General features: G+C 41.0%; 1 protein-coding gene across 1 annotated transcript in view; it reads left to right on the forward strand.

Annotated features, from left to right (window-relative positions):
* The window catches only part of MCTP2 (multiple C2 and transmembrane domain containing 2), a 132,211-nt gene that overhangs the window by 73,588 nt on the left and 41,922 nt on the right, over positions 1-16,701 (forward strand). Inside the window, exons 15-17 of the mRNA XM_088139178.1 lie at positions 8,634-8,735; positions 9,433-9,507; positions 10,177-10,296. Coding sequence (XP_087995304.1) covers positions 8,634-8,735; positions 9,433-9,507; positions 10,177-10,296 — 297 coding nt within the window. The remainder of the gene's footprint in view (positions 1-8,633; positions 8,736-9,432; positions 9,508-10,176; positions 10,297-16,701) is intronic.

Here is a 16,701-nt window from a genome sequence, read left to right on the forward strand (position 1 = left end):
GTTGGCATCTTCTTCCTTTTCTAGTTAAGGCTAGGAAAAAAAAAAGGGACCGTGTGGTCCTTCCTGCCCTGGTCACCTTCTGTTTGGATGACTGTAATGCACTCTACATGGGGCTACCCTTGAAGAGTATTTGGAAGCTGCAGCTGGTGCAAAATGCAGGGGCGCAGACAGTTTTGAACGCCCCTAGGGTGGCACATAAAACACCTCTGTTATGCGAGCTGCATTGGTTGCCGGCTTGCTTCTGGGTCCAATTCAAGGTGTTGGGTATTACCTTTAAAGCCCTTCATGGCACAGGACCAGGTTATCTGAGGAGCTGTCTCACCCCCGTTATATCTGCCCGCCCCACTTGATCTGGCAGAACGGGCATGTTGCGGACCCTGCCAGTCAAGGAATTCCAGTTGGCGGAGTCTAGGAAGAGGGTCTTTTCTGCTGTGGCCCCTGCCCTGTGGAACAGCTTACCACCTGAGGTGTGGTGCGCCCCTACTCTCCTGGCCTTCTGAAAAAGTGTAAAACATGGCTATACCAGATGGCCTGGGGATCTGTTGGGAGCTTGGATTGTTGGAATTGGCTGGTGGGATGATTTTTTTATATAGAATTGTTACTAGTTATTTTAATATGGATATTTATAGTTTTACTGTTTTTATGGTTTCGGATTTTAATTGTAAGCCACCCAGAGTCACCCTCTGGGGGAGATGGGCGGCAAATGAATAATTAAATAAATAAATAAGGCCGCTTCTGATTTTTAAACAAGAAAGACCCTCGTAGCATCGTTAGTGGCCGAGTTTGATTGGGTCCTCCTCTTTAATTAGACCATAACAGCAGCGGCCCGAGGTGGTCTGAATGAAAGTTGTAGTTTCTTTTCTTGACTTTCATAGCTTTTAGCATCGCCTTTAACCCCCCCCCCCCTTTTTTTTTTCTTATTGCCGAGATGGCTCGCTTTCAAAGGTATCTGCAAATGTGCAGCTTCATGGCAACGTTCCTCTTGACCTTTGGGCCCCCTCAAACTTATGACTTTTTGCACATCTGTATTTTCAGCTGCTGTTTTCCACTTTAATTTCTTTTCTTTTAGACTGTGATTGGAAACAGTTTTTAAGGCAGGCTGGGAAAACATTTCTTTTGAAGGGCAACCTGTATTTTTAAAATTACAGGTAGAAGATATCACTTAGTAAGGTTTGGAGACTAGCAGATAGATGTTCTTCAAATCTCACTATGGTCAGAAACAGCTGTCTCCGAAGGTAGATTTATACCTGCTCTATACATTTGAAACTTGCTGAGGTAATTTTTTTCCCCTTCAGCCATGAATACAGGATACTTTGGATTGGGTTCTTTGAAGCTGGCCAGTCCTTCCCCAGAAAATCTTTGTTTACCTCTCCTTTTTGAAAAGCATATATAGATATAATGCTCTTTTTGATCCTGTTCTTTCATATCTGTAGCCCTCCAATGTTGGCTCAGCTTTATTTTTTTTTTTTGGGAACCGTTCTCAAAGCTCGCGTCGTGCGCCGAACCGTTTGATGTTTACAGGGAAGGAACAACTCCTTAACATCTTTTATTCAATTTTTGATGACTCTGTTAATTTCTCCCCAAATCCTCATATCCCTGATGCTGCTGGACGGGAGCAGCGCGAGCATCTGGTCTCCTGGAGAACCAGGGTTTGCCAAATGGTCTATGTGAGAGGCAGCCGGCTGTGTGAGTTTGACAGGGATATGTTAGATCCCAATTTTCTCCCCCTTTCCTCTTGATTTTATAGGCGTTTGTCAAGAGCCCCTCACCATTTCCAGGATGAGGCTGTGAGAGGGAGGGAGACGTACATGTGGGTGGTTATGGAGAAAGTGAAGTAGAACATTAACTCTCTACATTCTCTGGTGTAGCCCATATTTTAAGAACAAATAATATTGCCTGTGTGTTTCTGGGGCCCAGTTGAAAGGCTTGGTTCTAATGGCTAGAGCAGGGCTTCTCAACCCGGGCAGCTTGAAGATGCGTGGACTTCAACTCCCAGAATTCCCCAGCCAGCCATGCTGGCTGGGGAATTCTGGGAACTGAAGTCCACACATCTTCAAGTTGCCAAGGTCGAGAGACACTGGGTTAGAGCTGAAGGAGGCTGAGGCTAGATTATCTCAAGGAATACCTTCTGCCTGATGAACGTGTCAGGGGAACTTGGAGGTGGCTGGAGAAACAGGGCCTCTTCAGTTATGGACCCCTGCTTGGGGAATGCACAACTCAGGGTGGCGTTTGTTTATTTATTTATTTATTTATTTATTTATTTGCTTGCTTGCTTGCTTGCTTGCTTGCTTGCTTGCTTGCTTGCTATATGTTCTCCTACTCTAGGGAGTGCTCCCAGTGGCTAACAAAATTTTGAAAACCAAAAATACAGAATTTTAGTAAGTAGAAAAGACAGATTAAAAATGAGCAATAAACTAGGTGGCAAAGCCATTCCTTTCTTTCTGGCACTAAACCAAAAGGTTCCTTTCCTTCCTAGGCATTTTAATGGTTTTGAATCGAACGTACTGTTCAGTGCTTGCTCGACACTGGAATATGGTAGAAGAGTCACGTTAGTCGATGATGGCCAAAAATAATAATAATAATAAATCAGACTTTTTCTGATTTTTTTCATTGGAATTCTAGACTTCAGCTTAGTCTCCTTCCTGGCCTTTTGACTGATTGTATTGTATTGGTTTCATTGTTTTAATCTTTTTCTCTTTTTTCAGATGTTTCCAACAACTTTTAATGATTCTAGTAACTTTGTAATCTGCTCTGAGAACTCTGGGTATTGGATAGATTAGAAATATAATAAGTAAATAAATTAATATTTCAAGGGTGGCCAGCTGGTTGCCTGTAGACTAGATCCAATTCTCATCTTGCTTTATTTGTGCTTTGGTGGGTCCTAGCAAATGGAGCAAACAATTGCAATGTGCAAAACTCACCAATCTGGGAACAGAACGATCTGGAATTGGTGTGTTTTGCACATCCCTAGTGAACAATGTACTTAAATTGTTGTTGAAGTAAGAGGGGGAAAGAGGCCTTCCTTGTGTTGCGTAGATGGAGAACAAAGCTACAGCTTAGGTACAGATGTTTTGGGGCTGCATTTAGTAGATGTTTTAGCATACGTGGTTGAAGGCCATCCTACCATATCTGTGGTTGCTGTTCTATTGCATTTGGAAGACGTTAGGCTGGGGAAAAGCGAAAAGAAGGGATTGAAGTTTCTGGAGTTTACTCTGGACTACAGAGAGTGGGAAGGCGGTGGTTTGCTTTGGTGGTTTTTTCTGGGTTGGGGATAAATAGTTCAATAAGGGATTTAAAGGCACTGAATCCCCCACATACCTAACTTGGGGACAGCGTCAGTGTACTAAAAAGCATAAGCCTCACTCCGAATGGACTTTGTTCTTTCAAGTGTCCATATCGAACTAAATCAGATTAGCTGGACACAACATGGAAATAATATAATTGCATCGTTATAGGACAGAGCTTTATGGTTACAATCCTATAATTTGCTGTGAGTGAACACCTTTGAATACAGGTCTTCGAAACTGGTAAGCCTAGGACTGCTTGACACATCCTGGAATTCACATCGAATCTGCAACTGAATAGTGACTTTTTGGTTCCTTCTGGAGGGAGTTATCTTTTTTCTCCTCCTTCTCTACCCCCTTCTATTTTGCTTAACATTTCGCCTGTGGAAGAACTTTGGAAAATTCAGAAACTTGTTCACTCTTCCATGATATCTACCTTAACCATAATAAAGAGGTTGCCTGCTTTGTGGATGGTAATTCGCAAGAGGAAATCAGGAGATGGGAAACAGCATTGAACTTGGTAGAATGGGGAGGAGAGAACTTGTTCACAGTGGCAACATTTGGACAGCAATTTCCTGGGTTGGCCAAATGATGAATCTCTGCTCAGATATCAGCATAGCCAATGATTCCTTGCAGCTGTTTACGCTCCCCCTGTCTTACTCTGCGGTGGAGAATTCTGGGTTCTGCTGAAACCATTGCGTGCCATGCTTTCAATGGCAGAGACTGGGTCTGCATCGAAGCCAGATGTACTTCTGTAAATAAATGCTTGTGTGGGTTGGGGTGCGTGTGTGAAATGGCAGAAGAGTTGCCAGCTCATTTTTCTTGCAGACAAGAGCAATGAAAAACCTGCCATTCCCCTATAAGAGCTCTGTCTCCTTAGCGCCCTGTACTGTGTCAGACTCCAACTTTTTCTGTTTCATTAAAATTCTCCAGCGGTCAATAGGGTGGTTGCTTAATAGATTTAGCATTGGCTGTCCTTAGTAGTGCTGAATTCCCACACATCCATTTTACCTGGCATGTTTTGTACAAATGGTTGAGCAAATCTATCCATTAGGCTGGGAAAAATCTGGCATACAGTTGCCTGAAGTCTGATATTCTGCAGGGGTGATTAGATGATAGCGTTTTGTTCCGTTTGGAAGTCTTCACACTAGGGATATTAGACTTTTTCAAATATTCAAAGGTTTGTCTGTATATTTTTTTCAGTCATCCATGCACCCTTATAGGGTTGTTCAAGCTTCTAATTTCTCATATTGGAGAGACTATGACCGCCTTCTGGGCATTCTCCAGGTATGTAGTTTTCAATGGTCATGCTGGCTGGGGAATTCTGGGAACCGAAGTCCATATCTGAAGGGTGCCAAGGTTAGCAAAGGTTAGTTTAAGGTAGTATTTCTTGTCTCTGGATATTCCTGTGGGTTTCAGGTTTGTTTCAGATGATACTTGGAGCTTTCTGATCCCTGCATATGTCTTCCAGTTGGTTTATGAAAGAAGTAGGTAAAGATTCCTTTGAGTTGAACTGGGCTCTTGGTAGCTTCATGGACACAGCCTTGTAGTTTCATTGATAACAGTATAGAAATGGTCTGCCATTGCCATCTTCTGGGTTTCTTCTCAACTCTTACTCTAGCCTACTCCTGAGTTTTCCTGGTGGTTTCCCATCCAAATACTGACCCAGTCCAACTTGGTTCAGCTGTTGGAAATCAGCCAAAGCCAGCTAGGTAATTCCACCTGTTCTGATGATATTAATAGTAGAAACAGTCGGAGTAATGGCTTGTTTTTCTTGAAATCAATAACCCTGTCATCCAGATTATATGTTTCCTTCTGTGGTACATGTTCTATGCTCTGGTTCTGCCTATTTTGGCTGCCATTTTGGGGAAGATTGGCTTTCGTGAACTTTAATCCTCTTGGATGTAGAAAGCTTGAGAATCGGTGGCTTAGCGTAACTGAAATTGTGTGCTTAAATTTGTCTACCCAATTAACTTTCTGGTAATCGTCAATGGAAAAAAAGATACTGTCCCTGAGTTATTGTAGAAGCCAATGCTTCATCCAATAGTGCTGAACTACTATGAGGCAACCTGTGATGTAATTGTGAGTCGAAATGTAATGTTTTTGAAAACGGAAAAAAATGGGATATATTTTCTGTTTTTTTGGGGGGGGGGTGGAATGGAAATTTTGAGACAAACTGAAATACAGTTCTGTTTACAAATATAAATAAATCAATGGCTCCTTCGCTCACTGTCTTTTGTGGTCTAGTGGAGGGCAGATTGACCAACCTTTTGATCCAGAATCTATAAGAAGTCAGCCTATGGGCAAAAAAGGTGGCCTGTTTCCTTCTCTTGTGAATAAATAGTAGCACTCCTCAGAGGCAGAAATGCATTTTTGCCCTTGCATTTGAAAGTTCTACTCTAGAGTTTGCCATCTGCATACAATGATTAAACCAATTTGTTGCTGTAAAGAATCCTATGTAAGATCTTGGGAATTAATTCTGGGAGCAAAGGTTGGCTAGCAACATACAGTTTTCTTAACCATTCCATGCATCATGAAGAGTTTTCTTTCATTTTTTTTCAAGAAAAAAAGTATCTTCTCTCCAAAGCTCCAGAACAATGTTTCCCCCTCAGTCTTTATTTCACCTCTTTGCATCTCTAAATGTGACGAGCACGTTTCTGAAGAACGCTTCTCTGAAGCCTGTTGGCCAAGCTGAATAAAACCTGGGAGAACCCAAAATGATTGAGTCACGCAGTGGCTTTTCCTGTTTTTAGTTCAAAACCAGTCACCGGGTGTGCACCCTCTTATTTATTTGATTTACAACCTGCCGTTGTGCTCTAACACTGAGGTTGCCATCTTTCTTATGGAATTCTTTGCAATGACTATCTGGCTATCCAGTGGTCAACTAATGATGCAAAGGTGTCCAGTCATATAATCATCGAACAGAACAGAAAGTAGAAGCAGTGAGAGGTAAGGTCCCCCCCCCCCTTTCCAATTTACTCCCTTTGGAAGAAAGAAAAAAAATTCTACAACCGATTTGTTGCTGTAAAGAATCCTATATAAGATCTTGGGAATTAATTCTGGGAGCAAAGGTTGGCTAGCAACATACAGTTTTCTTAACCATTCCATGCATCATGAAGAGTTTTGAAGGGAGAACAAGTACAGTTCAGCCTGGTAGTGTTTTAAAAGACAAACATTGTCTGTGTTTGCTGGTGCAAACTCCTGCTCAACTCCTTTGGTTTAGAACAGTGTTGTCCAAACTTGGCCACTTTAAAATGAGTGGACTTCAACTCCCAGAATTCCCCAGCCAGCATGGGAAAAGAGCTGTTTAAAATTGTAAATAGCAGCAACTAATGATTTCCTGCTGGCTGTTGGGCTTCCTGGACGGGTTTTGTTTTCTGACTGGATTTTGTTCATTTTAGCTTAACTACAGTAAAACAAAATAATAATAATTTCCCCCCCACCCCCCATTTTCCTTGACTCATTTATGCTATCTGGGTTGCTTTAGTCCACAATTTTGTGATGTGAAAAGCGATGAGTCCCCTGGTATGGTCTAATTTGAAAACGGGGCTCTGTTTGGCGTAGGGTGGGAGCTCAGGGGCAAAATAGGAGCATGGCTGGCTGGGGAATTCTGGGAGTTGAAGTCCACTCATCTTAAAGTGGCCAAGTTTGGACAACACTGGTTTAGAAGAAGATGAAAACTCCTTGCAAATGAACAGAATTACTATAGTTTCTTACCCGTCATGGAACTGTGTAAACTCAGGTAGTCATGACTATACCAGCGAGAGTGCTGTTCCATCTCACGACCTCCTTTCTTAAATCTTAACGAGGCTTTTGTGAGCGCATCTTAAAATGTGGCTGCAATTTCAAAATCATCTTTGAGTGTTTTGTTCTGCCAAAGATGATTTTCCTCCCCGTTCTGTGACAGCTTTCATGTTACGTTACTTTGAATTGAGTTATTTCCCATCCTAAAAGCAGAGCTGGGGGTGGGAAGCAGTGGGCAGGGTGGGGGGGAGGCAAAGGAGAAGCCAAATGTGTCATCAATCCTTATTGTACCGTGTATAATGTATATTTTTCTGCACTTTTGAAAAGCGAAGGCCACCTTTCGGGATGAGCCAAATGGGTTGAGATTTTTTTTTCTCCCCCATTTAGCACGACAGAAGCCAACAAACAAATTAGAACCTAGAAAGTACATTTTATATTCTAGGCACCAAACTATTTATGGAAGTCAATTTATTTTTGTTATGTGTATTTATTTTGTCTCTCTGTGTATGTGTGAATATTTTTCCCATTATGGTTTTGTAGATTCAGCATACTTGGGGGATAGAGGGGGGGAAGGGTTTGACTCCCCCCCCCCCTCCTGGATTTTGGGTAGTCATTTTGTTTCATGGATTATTTGGTGAGGCATTGTTTCCCCTAGCCTGTGCTATCTGGAAAGAAAAGAGCTGTTTAAAATTGTAAATAGCAGCAACTAATGATTTCCTGCTGGCTGTTGGGCTTCCTGGACGGGTTTTGTTTTCTGACTGGATTTTGTTCATTTTAGCTTAACTACAGTAAAAAAAAAACAACATATTTCCCCCCCCCCCACCCCCCATTTTCCTTGACTCATTTATGCTATCTGGGTTGCTTTAGTCCACAATTTTGTGATGTGAAAAGCGATGAGTCCCCTGGTATGGTCTAATTCGAAAACGGGGCTCTGTTTGGCGTAGGGTGGGAGCTCAGGGGCAAAATAGGAGCATCTTCTTGAGATACATAAAGCACCTATTCCACCCTTATGAACTGGTGACCCCCTTTCTCAAAATGGGCCCTAGCCCCAACCCAAGTCTGAACTGCCGCCCTCAATGTGCCACACAGAGGCAGACGAGGCCCTTGAACAGACAACAGCATTCCTGGAGAACGCGATCTTGAGGAGGGAAGCAAAGCTGGCTAGATGCTGGAACAGAACATGCAGGTTTAGGTCTGAGGTTGGGTGCGTTCTTTTCATTGTAGGAAAATAGTCGCAGAGAGGCACATTATAAATGTGAACTAAAAAGTAAAATAAAATAATAACATATTATAAAATAAAATAAAATAATAAAACATTGTTTGTCAGCCGCCCAGAGTCCCCCATTGGGGGGAGATGGGCGGGCGACACATTCAATAAATAAAATAAAATAAAATAAAATAAAATAAAATAAAATAAAATAAAATAACGAACCTGTCTTTTCAGGGCAGCTTGTATGTGTGTGTGGACTTCAATGTTGCCTCCAGCTGAAAGCAAGCCTCCAAACCAAGCTTGACTTGATGTTAGTAGTGCAAATGCATTTAAAACTATGAAAATAGCTTCACAGCGGTGATATATTGACCCTTTTCTTTATTTTTTACTCACAGATTAAAAATGGGCAGCAAAGTTGCTATGTGTTAAAGAATAAAGATCTGGAAGTCGCATCGAAAGGCATGGTCCACTTGGAGATGGAAGTCCTGTTTAATCCTGTAAGTCTATGGTCTTGAGAGGAGTGGGGGTAAGATGATCTGATGTTAGCCTTCCCCACCTTGGCACCCTAGAAGTGTGCTGGGATGACAACTTCCATAATTCTGAGCCAGCAAAGAATGCTGGTTGTGCATTTTGGAAATTGCAGTGCTCTGGAGGGAGTCTGAGTGGTTGAATGCTGTCTTCCAATGAAATATATGAAAACATCACTTATGAAGCTGACTTGTTTCAACAAACTGTTGTAAAGGTTAACCATGGCTTAGAAATCAGATATACAATTCCTTTGTATATCTACTAAAGTCCACTGGAGTTTGGTGGCCAAGAAATTTACATAAATAAATAAATAATAGGGTTCATGAAAAGTGGAAATAAATGCTTCTCTTCCTTGATTCTTGGCTGCATTGTTCAGAATAGGGTTTGCATGAGCCCAAGACCTGCAGCAGCCCATTCCATAAACCATGGTTTATCCTGATTCTGAATTACCTCTTTATGAGTGTCGGTATGTTTCTGAGTGACCTTTTGTCCAAGACTGAAGAAGAGTTTAACAAGGGAGGTTCCAACTGTAGTGGACTATTTGGACAAAAGGACTATTAGCAGAAGATATCTAGGCGTAAACTTGTCAGTGTTGTGGGGTAATGCTTGAATGCTAAATGGAGCTCTGAACCTTGATGTTGTGTGGCTCTTGCTACTTTATTTCAGGTAAAAGCAAGCCTTAGAACCTTTTCTCCACGCGAGAGGAGATTTTTAGAAGACAACCGCAAGTTTTCCAAGAAGGTATGTCAGTTGCTAAGCCCCATTGACCCCAGAACTCCATAACCCTGTTTGTTCATTCTTTGATAAGTGCCACATCTGCGTGTGCTACGAGATAAAGGACATTCAAGTTCTCAAGATAGGTTGTTACAGCTATTAGATGCTGAACACACAGGGAGGAGGCTTAGTAGCATTGATATCAGTGAGAAACCACAATGATATCAGAGGATGTTACCTGAGCTATGATGTCATGCAAATCACATCGTCTGCGTGATTGGGATGATGACATCCAGAGATACATGATGTCACTTGCCCAACCCTGTAGAAGCTTATGCTGAATAGGAATGTTAGATTCATTGTTGAATGTTTGGATTCATTGGGCTCCCTAATCAGGAAAAACCCTCGTTTCAATTAAATACTTCTTTTGTTTTGTCATATTACTCTGCAGCATTTTAAGAAGGATGCAGTGAAGAGCAAAGAGAATTGTCAGTGTATTCGAAGCATGGTATAATGCATCGATATAAATAATAATAATAATAATAATAATAATAATAAGGTATTAAACTTGTAAAAAGTTATTTGCATTTGTATCTGTTTGGGTTTTTTTTTTTTTTTGCTGTCCAATCAGTCCTAAAACCTAGTCTGCCCTTGTTGATACTGTTCCTTATTTTCCTTCCCTTGGCTACCCACCAGATCTTATCAAGAAACGTGGATCGTGTGAAAAGAATCTCCATGGCAATTTGGAACACAATACAGTTCCTTCGAAGCTGCTTTCTCTGGGAATCTCCCATAAGAAGCTTGATAGCTTTTGTGGTGAGTGGGATTAATTCACACACATAATTAAATGTGTTTTCTTTAAGAGGCCTTTGTAATTAGATAACAACTGAACTGCTGCTTTTGGCTGGAGTAATATATGTCTTGAGAGAAGATCTATATGATGCAAAGACCTAAACAAGGATGGAGCTGAAAACACTTCTGTCCTTTTGCTGAACCTTTTATCTGGGGAGGAAGCTGAATTCTGTCCCCCTGCTTTTTTTTCTTTCTTTTTCTTTTTTGGCTATTGCCAGGTCTTGGCCCATTTATTTAGCCCCATAGAATTGCCCCAAACGTGACTGAAAACCAAACCGTGCTTCATATGCATTATCCAGAGTGTTGTCATTTGAGTTGGGTAGCCATGCAAATGTTCTAAATCAATCAATAAACCCTGGCCCCTTTTACAATTTGCCCGTTCGATTATTTTTTCCTCTCAAAATTCAAGACGGCTTCTATCATTATACATTGATGCAGGAATTAAAACAGTACCCTTTTTTTTAAAAAAAAAGAAAACAATGCAGTAACACAAAACATATGAGAGATTTACTTGCTTATTTATTCATGGCCCCAGAAGAATTCTAAAAGCAAAACACAGCAAGCATGACGAATAAAATAAAATAAAATTACATTAAAAAACTTGGAAAAGTTTATAATGTTAAGGATGCTCTGGGTGATTTCTAGAACAAACGGCTGCTGATAGGAAATTTGCAATCTTCTTAGAGATTTCTGAGAACTGATCTCATAAAAGAAGAGGGGTAATCATGGGAGATACAAATAATGTAGGATTAACAATAAAGAAAAGGCAGTCTTGAACAATTTCAGCTTCTGGCCATTACATTACAGCAAGATCAGCTTTTCAGGGGCTGGGTACCTGATATTGTACGTGAAGGAGATGTATGCCTTAACAAATAAAAATAAGTGTCACTTAACAAATAGCAACCTTTTCCTGATGTCACCATCTCTTGTGGACTTTCTGGTGAAAAGATTGAAATGTTTGGAATTTTTATTCAATACTTTATTTATTTATTTATTTATTAAATTTATCTTCGCCCATCTCCCCCCAGTGGGGGAGATGGCCCAATAACTAGTAAGACTTATTTTTCTTCTTGAGGTAGCATCGTATCAGGCCCAGTTTGCCAGCCAGGTATCTCTAAAGCCATGTTTCCAACCTTGGGAACTTTCTGATGTATGGACGTCAGCTCCCAGCATTCAACTTCAATGGCCATGCTTTGGGGGAATGCTGGGTATTGAAGGCCACACATCAGGAAATTGTCAAGGTTGGGAAACATGACTCTAGAGTCTAAACATCCCTAAGAGGAAGGAATGGGATGGGAGATTTTTATGGCTCTATATTTCTTGGAGAAATTGAAACAATAAAACATGTTCCTTGCTTGTTCCTCCTGTTAGGATATCCATATAGAACATCCTATTTTTATGGACCTCTCTGAAAAACGTTACAGTAAAGATGGCCAGGTGTCTTCTGTCAGCCTAGCACTGTGATTGTTTAGAGTTTATAAATCTTTATCACTACTTAATTGAATATTCAGTAAATGAAAAATGGTACCCATGACTCAACTATTAATAAGCAAGTGTGTTGATAAAGTGTCCAATCCCCAAAGAACTTCTTCAGCAGGAAAACAAATCAGCTTATTGGGAAGAGTTGTGGCTTTTTAATCTCTTGTAGATTCAATGTTGGATTAATGCTGCTATGACAAATAGAGTATCTGGAAAGTATACAGTCAAAATATCATTGCTTAATTAATCTCCCTTAAAAAAAAGAAAAGCTGAATATATAATATACAGTGTCCTCTTAAAGTGTCTAAAATAGGTTGCCATTTTAAAGAATAAATCTACAGCCTTTATTGAATAAGCCAAGTTTGCTGGATTCACAGAGTCCATAAACTTTTTTTGGGGGGGGCAAACTACAATGGCTAGGCTTATGCAACATTGCTCAACCAAAACCAAACTAACCGCATTATGGCTTAGGATAATACCCATATATGTTTGTGTGTGGGTGTTTGTGTACGCACACATACCACTTCTTAGCCAAAACATAGGTATTGTTGTTAAGTGAATAATTTACAGCTTCCTGAAAGGAATCCCAGGAATGGAAATTATTTTAGAAATTCTTTTCCTGCCTTTGGGAGGGAAGAAGTTTAGTTCAGTGCACCTGGCAACACACCAGATTGTATAAGCTTAAATTTAAAAAAGAAAATTAAAGAATGGTGTGTTTAATATTATTTAAAAAAAAACACTTTTATGCCCCTGGAAGATTTCAGAGCTTCTAAAATGAACTGTGGGGAGAGACAAATACCTGAAGAACTTTAAGTTCCAAAGCACTTTTTTCTGAGTTTTCAAAGCTTAAAGTAGGAGGAAAAAAAAATGTTTAGAAAAGTGAAAAGGAATAGGAAGCGATTTGCAGGAAAAGATGATTAAAAAGGGAACAAATCCATGCTGTGTTTATAACAGGTTGGCAAGCATTTCTAATTAAATGATCTTGGGGAGCTTGTCAGAGCAGGCAATAACTGGCTGATGGAATAAAGCAATTGTATCAAATATCTCTTTTTGCTCCTTAAAATGAACTGCTCATCTTTGAAGCTGAACTCTAAGTGAGCCTTTGGCCATACATGTGAAGACTTGGCAGGACGGAGAAAGACTGCGAGTTCTCAAACCCAGCGTTATGTCACTTAGCTACTACAAGCTAAATAACCAGGAGCATTCTTGGATCTCTTTTATCTTCCAAATTATACTGTGTGGAACTACAATTATAGCTGTGCTGAGAAATTATACTTCACTTCTTTTCCCCGTAGCCGTTCTCATTCTGATGGGGGGGAAGCAAGAGTGCTTCAACCTTTCTTTCTAGGTAGGAGAGAATTTTGGAGACGTTCTCCTAGAGGGAGTGACAGGGCGGCCAAGCTGTGTACATTGTCTTTCTTCCGATTACTCAAGTGCCGGCCACACTTCTTCTGCTAACTCTCAGAGGGATGTTCTCAGGAAGAAACCTACGGGGCTTTTTCATAAGGGGGATTGGGGATAGCCACGGAAGCTGCAGAGGGACGGAATGAGGAGCGACAGAAAGTAACGTCTGTGGTAGCAGACTCTCTGTCACTTCCCAGAGTCAAATGAGCTCAGAAATTCCACCAAGAAAAACTGGAAAGAAATTTCCAAGGAAAGAAGTAGAAAATCAGAAGGTTCTTTTGCAGAAGCCTCTTTTTTAAAAGAAATGGCAAGAGTGATATTTAATCATGTAATAAATAACATTGGCACACCGTTGATTACTGCATTAATTCTGCTGGGCCATCATAGGGGAGAAGACAAAAGATAAACCTTCAGGCTACCTTTTTGAGACCAATCTTACTGATGGCTTAAAAGACATTTCTACAGACCCGTGTTCCTGTTCTACAGGATCTCATTCTAGAAACTGTAAGCCTGCTTTATGGAGCCAATACCTACCATTGCATAACTCATGTTTCTCTCCCCCTCCCCCCTCAAAAAAATTAAAGGTTAATTTTAAACATTGAATGGCTGTTGTGAGGAATTGTGCTTCATTGCACATCCTGCTTATGATTTTTTTTCCAGAATAATTACCCCTTCTATCGACAGCTTGCAGTGAATTAATGGTAATTATGTCATTTAATGAAATTACAGTTTTTCTTAATGCAATTATAGTAATCTGAGGGAAATTAAAGGACATATTCAACTATCCCCCTTTTTTTCTTATGTTCTTTAACTTCTTGGAAAAGCCCATCTCAGTGTTTTCCAAGGGATGTTGTAGGCAGGAATTAAAGCTCCTGGAGAAAGAAATGTGCTGTTCTCTTCTTTTTCTGCCTAGAATCTGTTGGGGTTTGCAAGGGGGCAGAGTCGGAGATAACACTTGTGATTGATGAGCTCAGAACTAAAAATAGACAGGGCCACCCACTTTTCACAACTCCTCCCTTTACATCTGGCCAACCTCTTTTCACAGTCACCACTTTTCACCCATCCCACCTTCTTTTGTGGTGGCGCACTTTCCATCCGTTTCCCCATGCCCACGTCCCTCAACCCCCTTGGTTTCCTCTCTCCCTTTCCATTCCAGGGACTGTTGTGGGGCAGAATGGCAGAAGACATGAATTGATTACTTTCCAAGGTGTTTTGCAATAAGCCTGTGAAGCATGAAAATAATCAGGCCAGGCCCTACAATTTTCCACCTCTTGGCCTCATCTGCTTTGGTAGTATGAAGCTAAATGGAAGAAAGGGATTTAGACTGCTTGCTCTCTCATAGCCTTTGGTGGCTCCAAAAAGCCAAAAAGGCCTAGTTATTCCTTGGATGAGAGACTATCAGGTAATCCCAGGGCTGTAGTCTAGACTGGGAAGTTGAAAAAACATCCTACAGGAAGGCAGTGGCCTGTTTTGCCACCATGAATACTACATGGAGATGTCCATGAAGTTGCCAGGATCTTGACTTGAAGGATGTATTTTGGGATGGTGGCTATTTCATCCTTCTTAGTTTAATTTTAGAGTGGCCCACTGAGAATAGTTATGATTGAAGTCACTGAACTCTCAGATGGTCATGAATCTTATTAATTGTATGCAATTAATGTAATCATAATTAAGTTTACATGACTAGAGAAGGCTGCCTAGAATAAAAGCCCTAACAGTTGAGATGGTAGCACCAAGCTGATGTTGAAAAGCTAAGGTGGTGGTTGTTGGTGGCCCTGAACATGTCTTGTATAGAAGACTGTTAGGAAACTTCAAGCCTATAAGGTAGTTGAAGAAACATCTCTGAAGGGCAGCATTTCTGTACTGTTTTTAAGAAAATTCCATAGTTGCGTCCATGAAGTCACCCATGGTTAAGCTTGACTTGAAGGATACTTTATAGAAGTTCTTCTTCGTTCAGTTTAAGAGCAGCCCACCATGAGCAGTAATGGCTGAACCTGTTTAGTCCTCAGATAATTTTAGTAATCCAAGGAAGTATGCAAGATATTGTGATGGCCATCAACAATGATACTAACAAAAGGGAGTAGCCAAATCTATGGTGAGGGCAAGAGCTATTGATAGCTATTGGTCCTGGTTGCATGAAAGAATCAGAGAGTTGGAAGAGGCATTAGAGGCCATCTACTCCAACCACCTGCTTAGTGCAGGATCCACTAGAACATCTCTGGTAAAGCATCTCCAGCCTCATCTGAAGATCCATGTGGCAGCTTGTCCACTGGAAATTCTTCCTGATGCCTAGCCTGAACTTCCTTCCTTGACGTTTTTCTCATTGCTTCTGGTCCTGTTTTCTGGGGCAATGAATAATAAGTTGACTTTTCTGTCTGACTGTCCTTTACACTTTGAAGACTGTTATCATATTTCTCCCTTAATCAATTTTTTGGAGGCTATACACACAGATCTTTTAATCTTTGCTTTCCATACCCCTCACAAACTTGGTAGCTGTCCTCTGAACTTGTTCCTATATGTTACTGTCTTTTTTAGACTGTAGCCAAAATCTAGGCACAGTATTCCCTATGGGATCTGATCAGGGCAGAGCAGAGTTGACCATTACTTCTCATGATCTAGACTCTATGTGCCTGTTAAGCACCTTAAGATACTTTTGCCTTGTCAAGCAGCTGCATTACACATTCAGAGACAATGTGGAAGGTAAATGCAACTTCCTAGGCGGGGGGGGGGGCAACATCAGAGAAGGAGTACAGCTGCCCTGCTGGGGTGGTGGATGTGGAGCACTGAGAAATTTGGCTCTTCTTGGAAACAAGGTGTTGAACCTGTCTGGCTTGGGTGATCCAGCTGGTGTCCATCCAGTGGCTGTTCTTCTCTGAGTCCCAGAGCTTAAGCTATATTTAGTGTTCCTTGTACCCATAAAGCAGAGAAAGTAGATCTTACCATTATTCATGGACCACTGAAACTGTGCTGAGAGAAGTGCTACTTTGTACAGGGCATGTCAACCCTCCCAGGTAAACCAGACAGGAAACATGACCTGATGAGCTAATTCTACTTTATTGTAAGGCTACATTAACAGAATCTTGCAAGTCTGAAAATACAAATTCTTGCTGTCACTTTTAACAGCCTGATACATTAGAGTGGATCCTTTTTAAGTTTCTTTCATTGTCCGTTATTCAGCTGCAGGTCTTCCCCCTTTTATGTGATCATTCCCTAGGCAGCATCTCTTCCCCTTGTCCCTCAAGGTCATTCCCACATACCATTATAGGGCATTGTTCAGCAATGAATCTTCTACCTTAAAACATAGCGATGGCCACCATTCTAGCTGGTTTCAAACAGAAATTGGACACAGCCAGGAAGGATGAGTATATCAGTGGTTACTAGTCTGTTTGCTGTCTCTGAAATTATGGATGCCATGCCTTGAACACCAGCTGCTAAGGAGGAAGCACTAGGGACAAGGGCAGCCATCTTTCTGTTTGACCATTCCTG

Source organism: Python bivittatus, unplaced genomic scaffold (genome assembly GCF_059951505.1).
Source record: "Python bivittatus isolate LINGU-HERP-01145 unplaced genomic scaffold, Pbiv_v1 ctg000210_np1212, whole genome shotgun sequence".
Classification (NCBI taxonomy): domain Eukaryota; kingdom Metazoa; phylum Chordata; class Lepidosauria; order Squamata; family Pythonidae; genus Python; species Python bivittatus.